The sequence below is a fragment of the Fistularia commersonii genome, chromosome 31 (assembly GCF_037954325.1).
Source record: "Fistularia commersonii isolate RoL2024-O1a breed Wild chromosome 31, RoL_Fcom_v1.0, whole genome shotgun sequence".
NCBI lineage: Eukaryota > Metazoa > Chordata > Actinopteri > Syngnathiformes > Fistulariidae > Fistularia > Fistularia commersonii.
In genome coordinates, this window is record NC_141314.1 from 5,664,134 (window position 1) to 5,688,760 (window position 24,627).

The window sequence follows — 24,627 nt, forward strand, 5'->3', positions numbered from 1 at the left end:
CGGGCCCCCGACTCCCCCCTTCCAAGATGGACTTCCTGCTGGCTCCTAATTGGATGAGGAGTGTGATTACATCGCCAACTGCTGGCTCGTTAGCTGCTGCGGGGACAGCATCCAGCCAAGCCCAGCTGGGGACCCCCACCCCCAGGCTGGCCCAGGGGATCATGGGAACTTTTGGAGCCCCCCCTCCCCCCCATCCCTTGCTTGTCAGTCATACACCTTCAGTACGAACCCTTGTGTGTGTGTGTGGAGGGGGGGGTGCGAATTGTCACACTTAGCTTCACAGGACAGCAATCACAGAGCTGGTCATGTGACTCAGCGGGCGAAACGAGGTGATGGGATGGACGACCTCAATGATGTCTTCATCCAAACTCTTCACAAAATGGACGCACCAAGCCCCCCCACCCTTATCACTTCAGTGTTTTCCCAATTAAGAATGCACTGATAACCTTCCCTCTCTCTCTCTCACACACACACACACACACACACACACACACACACACAGCACTTTAATCAGGAATATGAGAGCGGTGTGGCTAATTAAGGACGACCATCCGTGAGCTCCTGCCTCGCCAGCAGATGTGGGGGAGGGGTGTGTGTGGGTTGGTGGGTGGGTGGGTGGGTGTTTGTGTGTGAGCGCGTGATAAGTTGGCTCTCGGTTGCTATCAGTTACGGCATCCGCACCGCCATGTTGGAAAGGCTGAGGGTTTTTGTCGATGTGAATCCTGTGCTGCTGCTGCAGGAAGTCTGGTTTGTTTTCCTGTTCTTCCCCGGTGTTTGATGAGGAGGAAGACGATGGAGATGATGAAGATCATCTCAAACTCCCAAAAATAGAGCTGGGAATGTACTCGAAGATGAACCATGGGGAAAATGTAAAAATACATTGTTACTTGTTAGATGAACCACGTAAAAGACAGACAGGCGGTACTCGCTGTGTGTTAGTACTCTAAAGTGATTTTAGTCTGATCTGATTACTCCTCAGATCAGAGTAGTGAAGTGTGTTATTTGGTGAATGAACAGCAGCAGGTCAGGTGACTCAGCTTTACAACCACACACATGCTATAAACACACACATACAACCACCCAAGGAAACAATGGAACGCACAAAAAAAATAATAGAAAACACCCACCCGCAGAAAAACAAATACACAGGAACAAACGCACACATACGCACACAAATTAACAGACACACACCCCAAGAAACATTGACACACATCCAAAAAAAAAATCAGAAAAACACACACACCCATTGAAAATTAAACACACACACATATCCTGAGGGGAGGCTGCAGCAGAGTTTTGTTTTCTTTATTGTGTTAATTAATAAATAAATAAGTCTGTTTGTGTGTGTGTGTGTGTGTGTGTGTGTGTGTTTGTAACGTGAGGCAGGCGAGTCCGGGCACGACGACAGCAGGAAGAGAGATGGGGAGACGGGGGGAGCTGAGGATGGAAGGAGGGGGGTGATGAAGGGGTGAGAATGAGACAGTGGGGGTGGGGCAGAGGGCAGATAAAGAGTGTATTGATTTCTATATAAAGATAGAGGAGGGTGTGGGAAGGGGTCGAATTACGTAACGACCACCAGGATGTTCTCTCAGACCCAGACAGGACAGTTCTCACCATTAGTGGTCCGGCTCTGGATTTGATTGGCCAAACCAGAATCCAAGAATCAGCTCCGTGACACCAGGGGGCGCTGCAGGCTCCTCGGTCCAGTTACCTGAAACACTTAGGAGATGATGAAAGGAATCTTAGTTCTGACAACGTTCAAATAAAGGTCACATGATGCTTGTGTGTGTGTGTGTGTGTGTGTGTGTGTGTGTGTGTGTGTGTGTGTGTGTTTGTGTGTGTGTGTGTGTGTGTGTGCGCGCTCCCCTACCAGTCTGGTTGCCGAGATTCTGGCAGGCAAAGGGTTAATGTCATTCTTGCAGGAACCAAAATACTCCCCAAGATTTACTCACAAAGGTTTACACGCTCACACTTACACACAAACACATACTGTACACACAGACACACACACACTCCACTTCACGTCGCTTCTGCAGCGTTACTAACTGTTGCCAAACAAGCAGCTCCACTATTTTTTTCTCTCTCCCCGTGAAGGCGTGAAAACAATCGAGCAGCTGAGCTGCATCCTGGTGCACATACGCACACGCACGCACACACATACACACAAACACACACGCACACACACACATGCACTCTCACACACACACAGACATGCACACATACACATAGCTCACTCAGCCACAACACAAATCAATACCAATTTATAATTCAGGATTGCTGGAGTTTGGGTTTTAGGGCAGCCTGGCTTCCAGCCTTCATAAATATTACAGTGTTATTGACTTGATCTCAATGAATTGGAGATTTTCTTCTTCTGCACTTTTTTCCCCCTCATTTCACCCCCCCTTCCCCCCTCCTTCCCGATCACACCTCCCCTGGCCCCCCTCCCCCTTTTCTTTGGGGTGTTTCTGAGGAATAAAGTCTTCTTTATTTATTCTCTTTGAGTTGGGAGATAACGTGAAGGCTAATAGCTGATGGACCCCCATGACTGACCCCCCGCGGGCGCGCGCGCGCACACACACACACACACACACACACACACACACACACACACACACACACACACACACACTTGTCCTTCATCTTAGCTGGGGGAATTTGTTGACCTCACGTCTGAACAAATACACAGACCTGTTGGAGCACTCACTGTGTCTGTGTGTGTGTGTGCGTTTGTGTTGTGTGTGTGTGTGTGTGTGTGTGTGTGTGTGTGTGTGTGTGTGCGTGAATGTGGTACAACTAGATAAAGATAATTTTTACTGAAGTACTGACAGGAGTGCTGCATGTAGACACACATACCGAAACCACGAAATAGACCAGAAAACACAATATTTGGGTGGAAAATATTGATGTAAACCGAAGCCAGAATTTACCCACAATCCTCTTTTCTTCTCGGACCCCCACCGCTTCCCCCGCTTTCCCCCCCACCCACTCCCTGCATACTGTAAAGATGGACGTATTGATTTTTCCTCCTGACCACCAGCACAGTTTTCTTATTTTTCTCTCAGCTGATGTGCCTGCTGACAGACACTAATGACTGTGTGTGTGTGTGTGTGTGTGTGTGTGTGTGTGTGTGTGTGTGTGTGTGTGTGTGTGTGTGCGTGCGTGTATGCTTGCGTGTGTTCAGGCCTGACTCTCTCAGAGGGCCGTTAGAGGGTTAAAACATGGTTTCAGGGTTAAGGCGAGGTTCTCTTGAAGGGAAGAGGCCGGGGAATCTGCGTCCCTGCTCAGACCTGTACATGTGCGTGTGTGTGGGTATTTCTCGTCTGAATTAATACCAGTGTGTGCCCCCCATCCCCCAGAAACTTACAAAATAGAAGCCTGAATGAATTTTTAAGGTGAATGAGGCTTGCAGTTTGTCTTGACATATCACGTATGTGTGTGTGTGTGTGTGTGTGTGTGTGTGTGTGTGTGTGTGTGTGTGTGTGTGTTTGCGTGCACATGAGTCATTCAAATGATTTCCATTCAACGCTCAGTCCGTCCACTAGCACATCAGGATGTCGTAAAGTTACTAATACCCGATCAGTAAAACACAGCAGTACATTAACTACATGCATGGGGACGAACCCATGTACTTGCCATTCTCCAAGTACTTCCAAGAACTTGAGTACTTCGGAGTATCTGTTCCCAAACCTCTGCTCCCACTCCGCAAAGATCCTGCTTATCAATCATTTGCTTCTGTTGTTTTTTAGACACATCGATCCGAGATGATCGTTTGGCGATGGCGGTTGTACTCTCATGGCCGGTCGACGCCAGATGATCATGACAGAAATATTGAAGCGCCGTCGGTTTTTGGAGGCGAGCGCCACTGGAAAAAGTTGGCAGTGGTGCGGCAGCAGGAGCAGGAGGAGGAGGAGGTGCGAGTTCACGCTCTGCCTGCCCGCTGCCGTCTTCCTTCAGCCTCGCAGTAAAACCCCTCTTAGTGGGTGCCGCCATCTGGCCGGGCCCCTGGCGGGGGCGTAACGCGCCCAAAAAACTCAGGGTCGCGATGCTTTACTGCCCAAGCCTGCCGCCCGCAGATGGCGGCAGGCGTGCCGCTGGAAAACGCCAAGGTCGTGGCGGCATGTGGCGCGGTGGAAGGGAGAGCTAAATGGCAAGGGGGGGGCGAGGGGGCACCGCTGGAGCCATAGCAACATCAGGACGGCGCTATGCTACATTAAAGAGCAGCGCTAGCTCGCCATATGGGAGGACTGCTGCTATCAAAGCTAATAGCTATGTTAGCTTAACACACACACACACACACACACGCATGCATGCAAGCTGGCAGCTGGTGCAGTGAAAAGCCTCTCCGTACAAAGGAATTTAAGAGCAGCCAGACGGACGGACAGACGTCCCTTCGCTCGTCTACCTGACTGTCCATCTCACTCTTTCAACTTCAATTAGCTTTATTGATCTCGCACACTGATACAAACGCACTGGCAGCACAAGGCCGTGCACGTACACTCACACACACACCCGCCCTCCCCCCAGGGACAAATGGCATCACATTGCCATGGAAACCTGGAAACACCACAGCTGGCAGAGGACAAGGTGGAGGTAGTTTCTTGACCCTAGTGAAAAGTGTGTAAACAACACGGAGGCTGATGTTCTGTCTGAGCCTGGGGCTCAGCCAATAGGAGCCCTCCTTTGGTCCTGCTTCGTTTATGCCCATCGTCATAGTGACGGTCTCAGGGGGCGGGAGCTCTTTCACCACCTCTTTGAGTCAGAGGTTAACGCCGCTTGTGTGTTGCCATGGTGACCTGCCCCCCCTCTCATGTGCCCCCCGCCTGCAGCGGAAGATGAGACTGAAAATTAATTTGAGGGGTTTCATTAGATTCAGTTTTTGGCCCATTTCCCCGGGTTTCTGTCCCCGAGTGTATACACACACACACATGCACACACACATATGCACACACACACTTTTTCTATTAACTCTCTCTCTTTTTAATAATTTTACTCTCCCTCTTCGTTTACTCTGTCCCAGAGCTGTAGCCATCGTGCGTGTGCGTGTGTGTGTGTGTGTGTTCATGTGCGAGTAATATTCCCCATGCTTATCAAGTCACCATCTGCAGCCATCCGCCATGGAGTTCCTCCATTGAGCTGCAGTCGTTCCTGGTGCGCGCCTGGACATCACGACGCGACCTCTGACCTCCTCAGACCCGCGCTCTTCTTTTTTAGAGCAGATTTTTAGTTTGCCTCCTCTCTTGTGCACTCAGACGCCCGCAGACGCATTCAGCATGAGGGTTTTAGAAATGGTTGTTTGAGGGTTTATCTCCCTCCCCACCACGCTCTCTTCGGCCCCTATATTTTCCCTCCAATCTCGGCCGCTGTCACTACCCGGCTCGGCCCACCTGAGGGCCGGTGAATCCTCCGGCATGCTCACCTCCTCAGGTAAATTGAGTTTTCAAGGTGAACGTCCCATTACAGGCGAAGGTTGACAAATTAATTTGTCGGGCGGCGCGTCGCCATGCGGGCGGCGATAGTGACCAGCCTGTCAGTGTGAGGGATGAGGTGGCGCCGCCCGAGCCAGATGGGCAGAAATTGAACAGCACATTAGCTAATTACTTATGCAAATCACTGCCAGTCGCTGCTCCTTAACTTAAGCGGGCTGGATGACACTCAGGGAGGCCGCCCCAGAAGTTTAGCTAATGCTAATCCAGATGCGACGCCCCCCCGCCAACCACCCCCACTTACCTGCTGCTGCTGCAGTGCCCCTGCAGATTGGACCCAGCAGCTCCGCCTGGAGGACGGAGTCCCGGCGTCACTGTAAGGAAAGGCCCGGAGAGTTCAGCCCCAACGGACACACCTGGGGAAGAAACACTCCGCGCGTATCTGATGAAGATGGCAACAGGTTGTTTCTCAGCTTCTCATCTCCTTCAAGTCAAGTCAGATGTTATTCATGCCAGTCATCTGATGACCCTTTCCACGTGGAGCGGGTCCAGACCACATCCTTCAAGATGCTCTCCTGGAAAAACCCAGCATTCCTCTAGGAGCAAGTAACAACTGCCTTTTTACCGGGATTGAAACCTCGGGACTGATTTCAGTTCAATATGGGGCGGCCTTCTGCCTCAACCAGCTGAGATGATACAAACAATAACTTTAGTATTCGTAGAAGAAATAACAGTGGTGGAACCCCTGGTAACCTGGGAGATGAGCGAAAAGACTCAGGAGAAGATTTGAGGTTCCCATCATGCATTTGCCAAGAGATGGGAAATTAATCTGGTTGGCGTCTCTTGGTACACGTTCGTCCTGTCGCCGTACGAGGCAGGACATCGGAGACCCTGACAGGAAAAACCAGAGGAGCCAAATAGTAATGTAATCAATCTTTGAACTCAGACTTTATCAGTACTTTTATAGTTCTACTGCTTTGTCCACCAAGTCCCTGTACACACACACGCACGCACACACACACACACACACACACACACACACACACACACACACACAGGAGTGCATTAAGACTCCTTGACCAGTCATCAGGCACCTCCTGTGCAGCACCTCCCACTCCATCTGCAGCCTGAGCTGCCTCCTCCTTGTGCTCTTCATCGCCACCGGCAGCCCAGGTGTTCATTTAACGCCTAACGGCGGCTTGGTGAGGACGCCCTGGAGTCCGCTTCGCGCCACCGCCGCCAACCGAGCGAAAGACGCCGCTCTGCCAACACTCCCCTCTCCCCCATAAACCCCCCGCTCCTCCTCCTCCTCCTCCCCTTCCTCCTCCCTCCGTTGTTTTAAAACTGGCAGTGCGTCCCCGTCTCCCCCGGTGTGAAGACTTTAATCTCCAGGAAGGGACAGATTTCTGTGAGCTTTAACGACTCCGCCGGTTTCAGGTCCGAGTTGAAGGGCACACACACACACACACACAAACACACACATACACACAAACCTTGCAGTTTCAGCTGACGGTGACCGAACTGCAGAATGTTCTGGGTTTACTGGTTCCAGGAGACACTCCTGGTCTCCCTGAACCGTCCGTCACAGCTACAACTGTTACCGTGGCAACCTCAGTTTCATCCTTCGTAGCCCCATCTTCTTCTTCAGTTGCGTTTGTGTTCCCAGATTCTCCCCCAACACCCAATTTGCACATGTACTGCACTGAAGTTACGAAATACTTCATCGGTTGCAGAAAAACTCCATGCCGTCCAGGTCTCAGAGATGGTCTCCTCGCTCTAAACCCGGTGACATCAGTCGCCGCTTCTTATTTCTTCCACGATAATCTGACGACGTCAAACCCTAACCTGAGGGCCCGGAGCTGCCCTCAGAAGCAGTGTCGCTGATCCGATCCCATCAGGAACCGGCGATCCCCTCCGACCGGGAGGAGGGGAGGGGTTGCAGGTTCCTCCTCTGTTTACCCAGCATGCTCGGCGCTCCCTCCCCGGGCTTTACAGCGGGGCTTAGCGTTGCGGACGTGTATCGTCTTCCTAATCACACGCCGCTAATCCCAACTGTCAGGAGCCGCCCTGATGCTCCAATCAAAGCGGCCGAGATCCACCCGCCGCTCGCTCGCCCTCTAATGAGCTCGTCCCGCCGCTGCTGCAGGAGGCTGGGAAAAAAAAAAGAAAAAAAAAATAGGAAGAGGAGGAGGAGGAGGAGAAGGAGAAGAAATGAGTGCCAGGAGTTCTCCCGCTCCCCCCGGAGCTTCGATGTCCGTTAAAATCCAGCCCAGCCGGGGGCGGCGGGCCACCTAGTTCGGAGAGCAGGTGTGTGTGTTCGTGTACGTGTGTGTTTGGGAAGTTAGAATGATGAGCGTGTGTGTGAGTGTGAATACAAGCATTGATTGATCCATCGATCGGTGTCGGTGTGGCCCCCCGAGCGCCGGCAGGCTTAACTGTTATTACTGCCGTGGCTCTTTAGCCGTCAGTCATTAATTAATGCACTCACACTGTTAGCGCTCTGCACCTGTCAGTCACACACACACACACACACACACAGACAGGGTGAGTGATAGCCACTCGATGCGGGCTGAGTGTTTGATTCCTGTAATGAAGTGTGTGCGTGTGTGTTGACTGACTGCAGCCTCTTTAACTATTTAAATCTCCAACATTTCCTCCGCGAGCCTGTCGGTTCAATCGCTCAGGAAACCGGAGCAGGAGAAGAATCTCCTCCGTATTGACCCTGACGCCCCCCTCAGCCGGTTTGAATTGTTCATGAAGGTCAAGAGTCTGAACCGGGGCGGTGAGACACTCGTGTCCGGTGGGGGGGGTCCTGGAACCAGCAACCAGGAATAATTTGGATTAGATTTAATCCTGGTTCGAGTCGGGCTTGAATAAATCATGGCTTCCTCAAATTTCCCAGGGTCGTGACCTTCAAAAAAAAAAAAAAAAAAAAGGTGGCGGGGGCCGGTGACCCCTCCCGCTTGTCTCCGGGCGAGCTGGAAACCTGCTAATGAGCTGCCAGTCCGGGTGTTTCATCTCCCGGCCTCGCAAAGACAGGGGCCCGTTCCCGGCCCCCGATTGGCTGATTTCTGCCAGCGTTCTCACGTTCCCTCTCTGCTGGGAGAACGGTTTGAAATCCACCGGTTTCAGGCGTCCGGAGCGTGTGAACGCCCGTGATGGGGCTGAGGTGGTAAACATCTCGTCACGTGACGCGAGGCGGAGTTGTCGGCAAAGAATCAACAAGCCGTCTGCGTGGCGGCCTCGCAGCTGCGAGCGCCAAAGCCGGCCCCGATCCCTGAAAGCCGCTGGCGTTCGGAGCGTATTATCCCCCCACCCGCAACCCCCTCCACACACACACAAGCCAAACGGAGGGTTCAGTAAACACTTTTTCTCAGAGCTTCATCTCCTCAGTTCTGGGGGCTCGTCCTCCGACGAGAGGAATTAAAGTGGAACCAGCCCGGGGTTTACAGGTTGGAGGGGGGGCGAGGGGGTTCTCAGCCACTGCCGTGTCCTTGAAGGCAGGAGGCAGGTCGGGGTTGATGTAAAACTGCAGCGGAGGTTTTCTCCTGCCGTCTCAGGGTCGCCCCCCCAGTTCCCCAGTTTCCCGGCCCCCGTAAATCCAGCCCTCGACTCCCCACATCTGAGTCTGATTTGTCCACACAGGCTTCAATAAAGCGTAAGACAGAGATGAGTCCAGGCCCTCGGCCGGACGCCGCGGGGCCGCTCGGCGTTGTCTCTGCTTTATGTCACAAATCACCCCCCCCTCCGGTCCGAGCACCGGGGGAAGAAACACGTGCGATCCTGCTTCTCATAGACATCACATCATCTTTTACCTGCAGAAGACAAAAAATGCCTTATCTGGTCACCCTCCCCTCAAACACACACACACACACACACACACACACACCTCCCAGATGTTCCTCGGGGGACGTTCTGCAGGTGAGCGTGGACCTCGGGCCGACCCCGTGGTGACTTCCCTCCGCCCACGGCTCCACGTACAGGCTGCGACCCGCTTCGGTCGCGGCAGCTGTGCTTACAATCTGCTCCGTCGCAGGTTCTAGAGAACCGCCAAGGCACGGGTTCCCAACGCGAGGGCACGGCCCTCCGCCCCCCCCCCCCCCCCCCCACTCCCCAGGGGGGCCGCGGCAATGACTTTGACTCGGCGCAGCTGCTTCCGCCACAGTCTCCCACACCCGTAATGATGGCCACGGCGGGAAATGAAACTATTCCAACAAGTCCAGGTTCTTCTGCCGGCGCTGACGGACTCACCTCCTACTGAAGGACAGTACATTTACCGCCCTACTGCGGTAACTGAGTACTCGAAGGGGCCGCAGAGAAAGCGGCACCGACATCTGGTAGCGGTTGAGCTCTGATACTTTTATTACCGGTCTGAAGACGAGAACAAGCCATATAATGTATTTATACGGCAGTTGTTCCGGCGCCCCCACCCCGGGCTTGGGGGTTTCCAGCTTCTAGAACCCAATCTCGAGTCGTCTGTGGCCCCGCGACGGGGCCAACGTGAGGCCATGTGGTCAGCCCTCAGCCAGTCAGGGTGACAGGAGGTGGCGTGCGCAGCAGCAGTGGCAGCCATCTTTCACGTACATATTCATTTGTTTTGTTTATCTCCTGTTGATTCCGGCTCCTCTAGACTGGCACCTCCAAGAGGTGTCTGCTCTCGGGGTCTGCTCTCCCAGGCCGTCGATTCAATTTTCCAAGAGTTTCCAGGCAGGTGGGAGGGGCTTATGGGCGCGCGGAGGTTCCCTGGTGGTGATGTGCGGAGTGGATCCTGGGAGTGTCGGTGATCCATGATGTGCAGCTTCCGGTCTGCACTGCTGAGACATGTGTTCTGTATTTACTGTGTGTGTGTGCGGGGTTCTCTTGGGAAATTGTGTCTTCCAGCTGAGGACAGATGTTTCCCCCTCAACCCCTGACCCCGCTCTGCAGCAGATCTGTTTACTGTCTTGACGTTCTGGATGGGTTTGACTCTAAACCCTGCAGTCCTATCCGCCGAGGTCAGGGAGGAGTTTCTCCTGGTGGCACTGCGTGCTCGACGTCCATGACCCGTCTTGAGGTTCTGTTTGTCCCTCAGAGCCTCAAAAGATCTGCAGAACACGTTCTTGTCGAGCGCACCCGGGTCCAATACCGCTTAGGCAACGTCAGATCCTGGCGTCAAACCAAAACTAGGTCAAGAGAACCCAGGAGTAGCACAGGGTTGGTGCTGACCTTTGACATTTCCATTCCATTTGTCACGCCTGAGGACATCCGTTGACGAATAGCTGCGAAGGAGAGGTTGGATTTGCAGCTGAACCATCCAGGTTGAGCCCCGCCCCCCGCCCATCTACCCTTACTGCTCCTGTATGGTTTGGCATGTCTTCTGGTTTTACGACATTTTTGATTCTGAGGTCAAAGCTCTTGCTTTAAAACAAACCTCCAGAACCCCCCCCCCCCTCCCTCCGATGCCTGGTTCGGATCCAAGCTCCTGCTCAGTCTCACCTGCGGGGGAGGGGGACGCATTTCACTGGCTGGCAGCCCTGGAGCCAGGTGTGAAAGGAAATGTACATTTTGAGTCAGGAAACACAGTTAGGGGTGTGCACCCAGGCCCGCGTGTGTGTGTGTGTGTGTGTGTGTGCGTGTGTGTGTGTGTGTGCGCGTGTGGGGTTCCCCTCATACAAGAGGGCGGGGCTCTGATCTCACCTCATCATCCGACCTGGCCCTCTAATGTGTCATGGCTCTTGGCGAGCGCTTAGCTGCTTTTTAATTAAACATTATTCATCCGGGGATCCCCCTCCATCCCCTGCGCCCCTGTCCCTCACCTCCTCGCCCTCTCACCTCCTCCCCCCAAGTCCCTGCAGGTGGTCACAGGAGCAGACAGCCAGACACGTCTCTCACCTGTCCGTCATTTTTCCCCCAAAAGAGAAGAGGGACGAGGCTTCAGGGAGGACTGAGTGTATATGTCCCTTCCAATCACACACACACACACACACACACACACACTCACTCTCCAAGTCGTACTAGGTGAGCTCCTAGAACCTATCTGGACCCGATCAGTCTGAAATCCAGAGTGAGGGAAACCATAAGTGGAACCGTTCTATACACGTTGCTCTTCCTGTCTCTCTCCATCCTCACCATTCGCCGGGCGCCGTGAGCGCGGAGTTATTGGACAGAAGAATAACCGGACCTCCGATAAACCAGTTTCCTTCCCCATACTCCCCCATTCCTGTCACGTGATGGCGTCGGCTTTTGGCCCGCGGCGGCGCCAGTCGCAGCGTAACACCGATGCCCTCTGTTTGTGCTGACGCCGCAGTGTCGCAGCTGACGGCTGGCGGCCAAAGGAGCCGCGAAAAGGGAAAAAGAAAAAAAAAAAAAAAGCTGCGGCGGCGAAACGGCAGGGGCTTCCCCCTGGCGGGATCAAAGCAGTGGAGGCGGCGGCGGCAGAGGCAGGAAGTGAAGATTGACACGGAGCAGGCGGCACTTGACAAGCGTCCTGGCGGCGTTTGTTCAGCAAAATGAAACACTCAGGACTGTTTTCACCTGCTCCGGCAGGCAGCGGCGCATATGGCCCACCAGTTAAAAATAAAGACAATGCGCATACATTAGCATACATAATGCGACGCGACCCCCATTTAATATGCAAATTCCCTGAAATATTACTGAACACCTTCTGTTCAGAGGGAATACATTTGAATTTGCAATTAGAATTATCCTGTATAATTAATGAAAAGTGTCAATTTTTGGCTGCCTGCTAATTTGATTAAACATGTTGATGAGGCGTTTAGAGGCGCTGCCGCACCGCCGGAGAGAAACGGGACCTGCAGGAACCCTCTCTTAAATCCCAGCGGGGGGGCCTGGTCCGGCCGCATGGCTGGGGGGGGGGGGGGGGGATGTCGGAGGTCGCCATGTCGCGTGTCAGAGATAATAAACACTTGGTTTTAACACCTACCCTTGCGTTCTCAGAGTTCCTCTACATGTCCGTGTCCACCAATCCGCGTGATTGGTGGACAGCGCCTGCTAACGTCAGCTAGTGCCATAGCTGCAACATTAGCCGTTCTGAGCGAGCAGAGGCTCATGCCATTGATTGTTGATTTGTTCAACAATTGTTCTTTACGCCTGCCGAGTTCCCCAGGCTGCATTCCCTCCTTTTGACACTGGAGCTGGAATGAAGGTTTGGAGACCCCTAGAGGGTCCCATGTGAACGCTTCCTGGGGGTTTACGCCACAAACAACCGTAAAGGAACAGTTTGATTGACAGGTCTGAAACAGTCTGATTGACAGGTGCAGAACGGTCTCATTGACAAGTGTAGAACAGTCTAGATTACCTGGTGTAGACCGTTCTGAATGACAGGTGTAGAATGGTCTGATAGACAATCGTAAGGCGGTCTAATTGATGGCAGTAGTACAGTCTGATTGACAGGTGTAGAACGGTAGAATGTGCTTGCTGAAGGTATTATGGTCTGTTTGGTTCCAGCTGCTGATTTTCATGGATTTGCCCAGGTCCTGTAGAGAAAAGAGAAACTCTGGCTCGTTTCCCGGAGCCGGCGTCCAGTCAGGACGGCTGTCGCAAACGTGCCGGCGTCTCCGTTCTGGTCCGGCCCAAGGTCAGGACAGATGGTGCCGCGGCGTCACCTTGCCGCCGACCGCCGGGTCCCACAGCAGCCAGGGCGAGCCGCCGCCCAACAGATGGAGGCGCCGCTCACGAAGATTCAGCAGCAAAAACAGGCTGCAAAACATGTTTTCTCTGAGCTGTTTGTGCCAATTAGGTGCGTGCGTGTGTGTGCGTGTGTGTGCGTGTGTGTGTGTGTGCGTGTGTCTGTTGAATTTGGCCCCACCGTCCGACTCAGTTTGGCGTTGACGCAACTTCAAAGGAAAGTAAATTACATTTACTTTGTAATGCTTGCATCATTATTCCTCCTCTTTATCAGCAACCAATCAGTGTGTGTGTGTGTGTGTGTGTGTGTGTGTGTGTATACACTTTAAATTTCTCCTCTATATTTTAAACAGCATTATCATCACTCCGCAGGGTGTTGAAACAAAAGTCCTAGAGGTTCTAGAAGTTTTACCCAGAACACTTGGTTGCCGCTGGCGCCGAAAGCCAGTCGGACTCCCCTGCTCGCCCTCAGTTCGTTTTAAACCAGACCAAAAAAACCCGATTGGCTAATAACCACCGCCTTTGATCGCAGAGATGTCCTCACACAGGGACGTTGGGTTCTTTCTGTGTAAAAGCTGCATGTTCTCGACCCCGGAGACCCCCAGAGCTTCCCAAAAGGCCCAGCGCCCTCAAAGCAGGAACCCACGCTGAGCTGTGTGTTCCTGGGGAGTCCGTCACGCGAATCAGGACTGGGATTGGATCCCGGATTAGTCCCGTTTGACTCGGTAGGTCCGAGTCCTGGAATAAACCGCTGTCACCAACTCAGCCCTTCAACACATCTTGCGTTTCCATGTCGACACTGGGGAACCCGAGCGAAGGAAGTCCTCCGGTAGTTCCAGTCGGAGAACCTTCCCCCTTTTTCTTCCACAGTAAAAATGTATTTTGCGTTTGTGGAACCAAAGGGTTTGTAAACGAGCAGAAAAACCCCACAGAAAAGAAGGTGGAGGAGAGGAAGTGTCGATCGGGGGGTTGTTATTGGCCCGGGATTACGTCATGGCGCTTATTCATTTAATCACAATCTTGAGTTGACTGTCGAAATAGTAACCAAAGAACGGTCCGGGGTCGCCGCTGCGGTCAGGTGACTCCGCCCCTGCCCGCCCGGTGAACGTTCCCGGTAGGGGTTAAAGCGGCGTGCATCTATACGTAGGCGAGCTGGTTGCGGGGCTGCCCCCGGGCCTTTCGCCATGCCTCTGTCTGGCGCCGCCAGCAGGCAGACTCTGAATTGAACACTGCCTGCCTGGAATGGTAATGGCGCCTGGGGGACAGGGCCAGCGGGCAACACCACTGTATCCCACCTCGCCGTTCCCCCAGAGACGGTTCAGGAAAGATCTGGAGTCTTCACTGGCTTTGGATGTTCCTCTAAGGTTCTCCTTCAAGTCACTTCCTGCTGGACCGTTGCCCTTTGTGGTGACCTCCAATCAGCTTTACGTCCAGTTGCCATCACTCCTCCACATGGCTCATCCTCCACATATCTCCGGGGAAACGGGCTACAAATGAAAGTGAGTTAAAAATCCCAGAGTGTGCCCCCTAGCGGTTGGTTCTGTAACAGTCTGGTTGTGCGGCGCCGTGGGCCCGACGCCGAGTGTTTTCCTGCGCGAAGCCCGGGAGGTTCCCCGTCAGGACCCGGGGGGAGGGGGGGGGGCTCCGCTAATGGAGGCCTTGCCGGCGGAGCGAAAAGCAGGAGACGTTAAAGATTCATCCCGATCGTTAGCGACGATCGGGGCGCTTGCGTGCAGCGATAATTAAATCATGTTGTTGGTTTTAAGGATTCAGCGGCGGGTTGGCCGCCTTAAATGAATCATAAAAGTGAAGATGTTCCTTTATACATGAAGGCGGAGTGCTGAGAGAACCAGCTGACCTTTAGCTTCCAGGAACGCCGCCACGCCGCCGGCTCCATTATTCATGTCCCTAAAATCCTCCTCCTTCTCCCGCTCCCGTCTAATTCTCCTTTTATTCCTCATTTTCCAATGATCAGCCTATTTGCTGCCTTGCTTCCGGAAGCCAGCAGCATCCACTTCCTGGTTCCGGCCGCAGTCCTCCGAAGCATCCTCAGCCCGAGGAGATAGTAGATGACATGCAAAACATGCCTGGAGAATCAAACCTGGAGCTTCTAAATTGATCTTCAAATATAGTATACAGTATATATAAATGTACACATACATACATACATAAAAAAAAAAAAAAAACTGTCACCTGTCCATCAATAGCGCTCGTGCTTTCCTGCACAGAGTCCTGACGGCCCAGAGCGGGATTTTTACCCCCCTCTGAGCCCGACCCCGACCTCCATCCTGATAATAAGTGGAGTTTTGGAGGAGGACCGGGGCGGGTTCGTCTCCGCGCCTGCGGGCGGGTCGGCACTGATCCGACGGGTTTTAGGAGGATTTGGGGAGACGAGGAGCAGGACGGCTCTCCGTATAGAGGATGAAGAACCGCCGCAGGGCCAAACTGAGATCAGCCCTGATTCCTCGGGCTCAGAATCTAAATCTGGTCCAAACAAATAAACACGGCTCCGCAGAACCCGCTGCGCCGCGGACCCCCACCTCACGGGGTGACCTCTGACCTCCCAGGAGGCCCCAGCAGCCCAGTGTCCGGCTTCCTGCCTGCTTTCTGAATGTTTGCAAGGGTTTTCTAGGATGCTTCCAGGCTTTTTCCAGGGTGAATTGGTTCCTGGCAATTTTCAAGGCTTGTTCCAGGCCAATTCCTGGCTATTTTCAGGTCAGTTCCTGGCCGTGTTCAACCCAGTTCCTTGCTATTTTCGAAGCTTGAATCAGGCCACTTCCTAGCTGTTTTCAAAGCTTTTTCCAGGCTGTTTCCGAGCCCGCTCCTTGCTGTCTTTGAGGATGTTCTGGGCCTTTTCCGAGCCACTTCCTTGCTGGTTCTTTGCTATTTTCAAGGCCCTCTTCGGGCCAGTTCCTGGTTATTTGCAATTGTTGGTTCAGACTGTTTCCAAGTCTGTTCCAAGTTGTCTCCAGGGTGGTTCCTTGCTATTTTCAAAGCCTTTTCAGGCTGTTTCCAGCTCTGTTCCAAGCTGTTTCTAGACTGGTTCCTAACTTTTTTTAAGGCCAGTGTCCAGACCTGTTCCAGGCCGTTTCTAACCGTCTCTGCTGTCTGGCCATCGGCAGGCTGGACGCAGCAGCTGGTTCCTCCTGGGTGACAATATGCTGCCAAGCTGCCCAGATAAACACACATTACATCTCCCATCATCCCCTGGGGACGGGGGGACGGGCGGGGAACAAGGGGTTCCTGTTCCACACCAGTGTTCACATGTTGACATTTGGTTGAGCAGAGGGGGTGAGGTCACATGACCCACAACTCAGCTCCAGCTGATGTTCATCCTGGTTGGAGGAGAACCTCGATAAAATGTCAATGGTTCCACACCGTGAGACCTTCTCCTGACGTTGGACTGACGTTCAGCTGGCTGAGGTCCTTCTGCTGCGGCATCAGCATTAGAAGCTTAAAGCAAAGAACATGGGATTACTCAATCTGGATTAATGTTTGTGTGTGTGTGTTTGTGTGTGTGTGTCCATGTTTAAATCCTCAGATTGGCTTCTCAGGAAGTACTTGGTTGTTTTTGGTGAAAATCAAACAGTCAGATGTTTTATTTTCTCCCAGGATCCAGAGTCCGGTTTTAAAATCCACCTAATTTTTATGTTATGAAGTCACATGTGCACACATGCGCACACACACACACACACACACACACACACACGCACACACGTACACCGGCTGCAGTGTTGCATCACATGGATGATTTTTCATTTGCGGAGACAAATATGCTGATCGTCATGACAACACTGCCAAAATACAGCTGAGGACCCCGTGTAACTGGAGTTCACCGCGAGTATGTGTGTGAGTGTGTGAGAGTGTGTGCGCATCTGTGTGAGTGAGTGAATATATGTGTGGGTGCATGTGCTTTTGCATATCTGTATTTTGCTGTATGTGTATATGAGAAATTGTGTTTTGTGTGTGTGTGTCAGACCTTGTACAAACAGACGATACAGTGTTTGTTTCTGGCAAAGAAAATCTGTTTCACTCAACCAGAAAAAAGAGAAAAATAACCTCCATCTTTCAGGCCGAATGAAATAATTATGGGATGTTCTGTTCGTGTCTGCGCTCCAGGAACTAGCTTGTTTTTTTTTTTTTCTCTCTGTTTCACTTTTTCACACATCTCTACACACACACATACAAACACACACACACACACACACACAGATAAACAAACATACGCCTCTTGCGAGCAGGAAACAGCAGCAGGCTGACAGGAAGTGCGCGCCATGTGTTCAGGTCCTGCGGCGTCCTTGGGAATCGGAGTTCAGTTTGTAACTGACTCATGCCACCATTTCTGACCCCGCTCGGAATTAAAAATCCTAATCTCAGATTAGATGAACCGAGCCTTCGCCCCGTTTCGGCCGAGCAGCGCCAGCTGAGTTGGGCAGCAAGTCCAGCACAAATACCTCGTCTTTTTACTATGAAACAGCAGCTCCAGGCGTCCTGAGGGCGGACAGAACCAGGGGAGATCCGTTCTGAGGTCCAGATTCGGGTCCTGGCGCTAGCCGGGCCCTTCCCCCTCCAGCCGTGAGGCCATTTTACACTGAATGATTTCCCATCCTCTGCATCTGTCCTCCTCCGTCGGCCCAATTGAGTCCTCTGCGCTCCCTCTTTTCCCTTTAGCGCATAAATTAGCATCATTTTTAACGGGAATAAACTTCCCTCTGGGTGGCAGCGCAGGCCCTCCTCAGTTATTACCGTCGATGCCGATCGATGGGGCTCAGACGCTCCATCCTGCACGCCGCCTCCCGGCACGTCACTCTGCTTTTCGCGAAGGCTAAAAAAACGGCGGCGAGTGTCCCGGGATGTCGACGCTCAATATTTCACAAGGAACAAATGAATTGTGTCTCTTTTAGCAGAATAAACTGCTTTTGCGTGTCAAGACAAAGTCTGGGGAGGCAGAGCGACGGGCTAATGTGTTGTGACAATAGACAGTAGAGAGAGTGTGTGGACTCGCGTGCACGTATGTGTGTGTGTGTGTGTGTGTGAGTGAGTGAGGCGGAGGCAGATCTGTTCCAGGGACTGTTTTAGTGCCTCATCAAATATTTAGTTTGATTGTACATGGTCCTGTAATTGCCATCTTGGCTTGTGAATTATTGATGGGGTGTAGCAGAGCCAAGGAGGTCCACACGCGCACACACGCACACGTCGGTAATAAGGCCAGACAAAAGCAAACACACGGAGCGTCCAGTGAATCATGTGTAATGGGCGAGAAGGCGCTCTTGTTTCATATCCTAATTAGCAGCGGCGAAGCATCATCTGAACTCGCGGCTAATTATTTGACGAGGGGCGTTTCGACGCACCAGAGTCAATATTAGACTTTACTCGACCTTCTAATGAGGCGACGCTCTTCTTCTTCTGATGTTTTTTTCTCCTCCCGAACCCCCACCACCACCGCCCCTACCCGCTCCTTGCCGAATGCCCGCGAGCGCCCGCCTCTCAGCAGCTCGCAGCGCGGCTCCTTCGTTAGCCGCAAACAAATGAGACGTGACGGCGGGGCGGTTAGCGGGTTAACCAGGACGGATTGTTTGAGGCCCTGCGACGGCCACGCTCGCTTTGCCCCCCCCGCCAACACTGTCGTTCCCCGTCGCCCCCGCCGCGTGACGAGGTGGTGGTGGCGGTTGCCCGGGCTCGCCGGGTGGTCAGGTGGTGGCGGCGGCTGGCAGAGAGGATCAAACTGTGAGGGCGAGCGACGGCGGCGGCTTTTAAAAATACTCCTGCTGAAATATTGATTTTATTCTGTTCTTTCTCTTTCTTGCCTAACGTAATAAGTGAGAGGCTCCAGGGAGTGAGTGTGAGTGTGTGAGTGAGTGTGTGCGCGTGTATGTGTGTGTGTTCATGTGAAGCGATCATGTGTATGTGTGTGTGTGTGTGTTCATCTGGTAATCTGAGCTCAATGTAATTGCTTCCCATAGTGCACTGGGTGTGGTCGGGGGGGCTGACATCATGGAGAACAGCCGGTGAAAATGCTGAAGTCAGACACACACACACACACATACACACTAACACACACACACAGCTTGAATGAGTTCTAAAGCTGCTCTGTTGGAACAATGACATCAGCAGCCATTGAGGATGGACCAGTGTGAACATGGTCTGGGTCTCGCTCTCACACACACACACGTGCACTCACACACGTTCACTCAGAAGAAGCTAGTTCGAAGCTGTTGACAATGTTCTCCTGGATATGGGTCTCCATCCGTTGGTTGTTTCGTTGCATCCTTGTGTTTCTTTGTCTAAAATTTGCAAGACACTATTTTGGCCGTGCAACAAAGGCAAAAACTGCACGAAAAACAAAACAAGAGTGTGTGTGTGTGTGCGTGTGTGTGTGTGTGTGTGTGTGCGTGTGTGTGTGCGTGTGTGCGTGTGTGCCTTCGTGTTTCTTTGCTTTCATTAGATGTGCGTATTTTATTAACACTGTTTGTCCATGTGTGTTGCATTGTGGTGGTGTTTTCTTTTATTGTGTTTTTGTGAAACGTTAGCAGAGTGTGTCCACATCGCTGTGTGCCTGTGCCTATACGAGTGTGTGTATGTGTGTGTGTGTGTGTGTGTGTGTGTGTGTGTGTTTGCGTGCGCGTGCATGTGCATGCGCAAGTGTGTGTGTGTGTTAATTCAATCCGTATTGATCCATATCAGCCTCTGAAGGACTGGCTGCTCTGAATGAAGCTCCATATTATTCTCTTCTCTGCCATAAAGGGCATTAGAGCCTCCAGAGCAGCAGATCAGCTTTCAGTCAATACATACACACACACACACACACACACACACACACACACACACACACACACACACACACTGTGAAGGGTCAGCACAGACCAATCAGAAATCACGGTCAGGTGCAGACAGAGTGTTAGTCTATGAGTGTGTGAATCTCTTTGCAGTCAGTCGACATCCAAACAAACAGGTTTAGAGACAGGTGAGATTCTGGCCTCACCAATCAATTGATCAATTAGTGGATATCAATATTATTTTAATTTCATGTCTGTAATGAGGACAACTTTTAATGTTTCTCAAATCTGAAAACAAACATTTTCCTTCATTTGCCTGAAAGTGCTTAAATGACTGTGTGTGTGTGTGTGTGTCTGTGTGTCTTTGTGTGTTGATGGTTGTCAACCATCTCTGTTGAAGAGAAACCCTAAAGGCACCTGGAGATGCAGGTCCTGAAATTTCGGGGACCTCCCGGAAAAACTTGTTGATCATCCGCCTGTGTATCTCCTGGATTGTCTTTGAATTCCTCCAGAAGGTTCAGGTTCCTGTTCATTTGGTTCCTCCAGCAGCTCCTGGTGTTATTTCTGGTCAGCTGATCCGGGGGGGGGGTTCCCTGCAGGTGATCAGAATATGGAGAGGGAGGAGGAGGAAGAGAAGGAGCAGGCTGGGATTCCTCTGCTGGAGGAGCCGCTGTTTGTAAAGATATTGTTAGTGTCTTATTAGGGGGGAGATCGATGGCGACCTCGCCAAGCCCCCATCCATATCCCTACCCCCGCTGGCAGCGTGCGGGGGGGCGGGCAGAGGTTATCCCTTGGTTAATGTGACATGTCTGTCTGCGACCTTGCCGCTTGTTAACTGCCCGGATTATTATTGTGATAATGTGACAATTAAAAAGGCAGCACTCCATCAGAGGGGGCGGGGGCAGGAGGGGCGCGGGGGTCCTTACGGTCCGAGAGATGGATGTGAGAGATTACGCGGCGGTGGGAAATGCATTAAGGCGGCAATCCATCGCCGCTGGATGGCGAGGAGTCTAAACAGCGTCCTCCTCACAGCGGCGGGTTATTACCCCCCGTCCTCATTGATATCCCGTCCCAATCAATACTCCCCCCCACACACACACACACGCGCGCTCACACACACACACACAGCGCCACCGCCGCTGTAAATCACCTCCCTCCTACCGGCGAACCAACGCTTCAGGATGTGTTTGGTCCAACGACAGGAAGTCATTTCACAAGCAGATGGACGTGTAGAGATAAAACTGTCCTTTTCGGTTCTTCCCGGTTTAACCGTCTCTCTGTCGCCTCCTGCTGGTCCCTCACCGCTCCTCCACAGACCCGCACCTGTCCGGGGGGGTGGCAGGTGGACTCAGACCTCCACAAAGTCCTCTGTCAGAACCTGGTCTGAGGATGACTGATGTTTCTGTTTGAAGACTTTGTATTTGATATTAGACTCAAAAAATATGGTTGGTCCTGGGCCACCTGGAAAATCCTGGATTGTCCTTGACAGTTGTGGACCTCCCTGACCATCCTGGGTGGTCATTGACATCCCTGGATCTCCTGGATGACCATTGCTTGTCTTTGAAAGTCCTGAATGGTCATTGACAGTCATGGACCTCGAGGATGGTCCTTGACCACCCTGGACCGCCTGGACGTCCTGACAGTCCTGGATGATCGTTGAGAATCCTGGACTTCCTATATGGTCATTGAAGATGCTGGACCTCCTGGAAAGTTTAGTTTGGTCAATGACAGTCCTGGACCTACTGGAAAATCCTGGATCGTCCTTGACAGTCTTGGACCTCCTGATCAACCATTGATGGTCCATGATAGACCCGCCCTCTCCTGCTGTCTGTGACCTCTTGACGGATGTCGCTCAAATCACCTCTTCTCTCTCTCTCTCTCTCTCTCTCTCTCTCTCTCTCTCTCTTTTCTCCAGATTCTTCCTGAAGTTCTTCCTCAAGTGCAATCAGAACTGTTTGAAAAACGCAGGGAACCCGCGGGATATGAGACGCTTCCAGGTGAGAGCCTCCCCCTTCCAATGTGCCAGGGTTTTTGGATACGACAGAATAAACCTTTCTATCTGTGCGCCAGCATTTTAACTGAAATTAGATCTTAAGTGGAAAACTCTGGGGCAAGAACGATAAAACAAAAAAAAAAGATAGAAGACAAAGTGAAATTGCTAAGGAGGTCCTGGAGCTCCAGGAGGTCCTGAAGGTTTGCAGCTTCCTGTCAGGACTTCCCTCCAATCTGACAGAACCCAAAGCTCAAACCTTCGGCTTCTGGCTTTTAATTGGCGGCTTGTTGTGGGCAAAGACCCTGAACCTCCAGCTGCTCCCGACGTTCTGGTCAGTGGCTCTGCTGCTGCGTGTGTGTGTGTGTGTGTGTGTGTGTGTGTATGTGTGAGAGAGAGTGGGAGTTCCCCCGCTGTCCTGGAATGAACGGCTTTGGATGTGAATGGGTTAATGGCCCGACTCTCCCCTCCCCAGGTGGTTGTCTCCACGACGGTCAATGTGGACGGCCACGTGCTCGCCGTCTCAGACAACATGTTCGTCCACAACAACTCCAAACATGGCCGCCGCGCCCGGCGCCTGGACCCCTCCGAAGGTAAGACGTGGGTCAGTTCTCCAGGGCAGGGGTTTGACCCCTGGGGGAAATTGTGACCTGGGGGTCAGAGGTCGCGCTGTAACACAGCCACGGATTCAAGATGGGAGGTGAAGGGATGGCAGGGTAGATGTTTGATTTCCTGCAGGGGGCGTCACCGCACTCCTCTAATGGAGGGAGCTGGCAGCGTCCGGCCTGCTGGACGTCCTTGAGCGGCGAACAAACGCCCCCTTCTTCAGCGTCCTCAGGAGACGCATCAGGACCCGAACGGAAACATTTCCTCTCAAGTCGTAAACTTTAATTCGTCCTCGAGCTAATAAAACCCTGTTTCCATATGACATAAGTCCCTCGCCGCGGCGCTCGCCTCCTTGCGCCAGGCGGGCGGGGCTTGCCCTGCCAGCTACTTTAATTTGCCTGGAATCAGCCCTCTCCATCTTCATCTGTTTCCTCTGACGGGGTTCCTCGCAGCAGGAGAAACGTCTTTTCGGATGAACTCCCTCCTCCGATGTGCTTCTTATTTAGATTCCCGCATTTCTCCCATTCGAATTACCCCCCACAAAACTGCAATTTTCTCTGGATTTGTTGCAAAAACCCTGAAACGGGTCAAGGAGCGAATCAAAAATGACCTGGAAATCTGGAAGGAATCTCCTGAGCATGAAAATGACATCAGAACTTTCCACAAACTGCAGAAGAACAAGAGCACAGCCTCTTTTCTCTGCCGCCGTCCTCACAACCAACTTTCTTTTCAAAACTTCAGTTTTACTTCTCAGACATTCAGGAGATATCAAACCCCACCTAACCCCGCCTGCCTGCTACGTCCACACAGATATATCAGCCCGGAGGCGTGGGACAGCAGGCTATCTGTCAAACCCGCTACCTGTTTTGCCCTCCCTGCAGTACCGGGCAGGTGGCGCTTCATCTGGAACTATCAGGTGGCTTCAGTTGGGAAACTTTCACCTCCTTCAGAAGCTCCACAGAGAGAAACTCCACCCGCTTTGAGTGCATCAACGGGCAAAGCAAACCCCCGAACCACTGGCAGACATCAAAAAGTCGGAGCCTCCTCCAGGAAACCCTGATGTCATTGTCTCACTTGGTTTAACCTACTTGCAGCAAGCTGGGTGGTGTTTATCTCACCACCACCCCCCCCCCTCCCAGAGGGGGGATGGCGGCGTGCTGGCGATGGTGGCGGTGGTGGGGTGATAACGTAGTGATCAAAAGGAAAACAGGGGAAGCTGACCGTCTGTGATCACCCACAGTCTTTCCACTGCGGCTGCAACCCCACCCGCCCGGCACGTCTGATGAGATAAAACAAACAACCCCAATCTGCCACTGAAATCACAGGTTGGCTTCCTTTCTTCACCTCCGCAGGCTCAGATGTTCTTTCCTTGTGTGTTTCTGTGTGAGGGGGGTTCGGTACGGTGCCCTGCAGGGGCCAAACGTGCCGCCGCCGGCAGACGGCCCGGTACGGCGGCCCAAGGAGGGAAGCCTTTCATCTGGTTCAGACTGGGACGTTTCCACCGCCGATAAAGAGCCCCAACATCTGCTGCTGGCTTTGTCTCCGACCCCCACTTGGCTCCCCCCTTGGCTCCCCCCTCCTGGTTGAAACTTCCTCCTCTTTGTGCTCTATTCATTCGACCCTCCCGCCCCTCCTCGTCTCCTCGGGTTGTTTGTTTACTGCTGTGACAAAAGGGCGGATTAATGAGGAGAAGCCTCAACCCGCCGCCGTCGCCGCCGATGGTGGACCCGGGCATGTATAGCCCCCCCACCCATCTGGAAGAACCAAGTGACTTTGAGAAGTTGCTCCAACCGGAGGGACGAAGCTCCTGAAGTTTCTTGAGGAGAAGTTCACTTTAAAAAACAAAAAGCAAACACCTCACCGGCGGAGAACCAGCGCGCTGACGGGGATGCATCTCGTCCACCTTGGCGTCCGGTCGTCACGGCGCCGTATTGATCTCTGTGGCCGCGGAGATTAATTAGTAGGACTGAGTGAAGGATGGGCCGATGAGGCTCAGTGGCCGGGAGGTCAGAGGTCACCGGGGGACGGGGGGGAGCGGCTGATCAGACATTGATTTCCTGTCAGTTCAGACACCTTGAAATCCTGGCATCGACGAGTGGGGGCTCCCTGGAGCTGCTGCAGAAAACACATCTTACACTTGGCTGCTCAAAAAAACCAGGAGAACCCTCAGCTGCCCCCAAGCTCAACATCCAGCAGTGAGGGGGGG

The 24,627-nt window shown here is 52.6% G+C and overlaps 1 protein-coding gene across 4 annotated transcripts in view; it reads left to right on the forward strand.

The window, feature by feature from the left end:
- Window positions 1–24,627, forward strand: part of LOC147215675 (transcription factor COE3) — a 79,538-nt gene that overhangs the window by 34,499 nt on the left and 20,412 nt on the right. For all 4 annotated transcript variants that reach the window (XM_086178670.1, XM_086178672.1, XM_086178671.1 and 1 more), the window contains exons 7-8: window positions 21,741–21,822; window positions 22,291–22,408. In XM_086178670.1, the coding sequence (XP_086034796.1) occupies window positions 21,741–21,822; window positions 22,291–22,408 (200 nt within the window). The remainder of the gene's footprint in view (window positions 1–21,740; window positions 21,823–22,290; window positions 22,409–24,627) is intronic.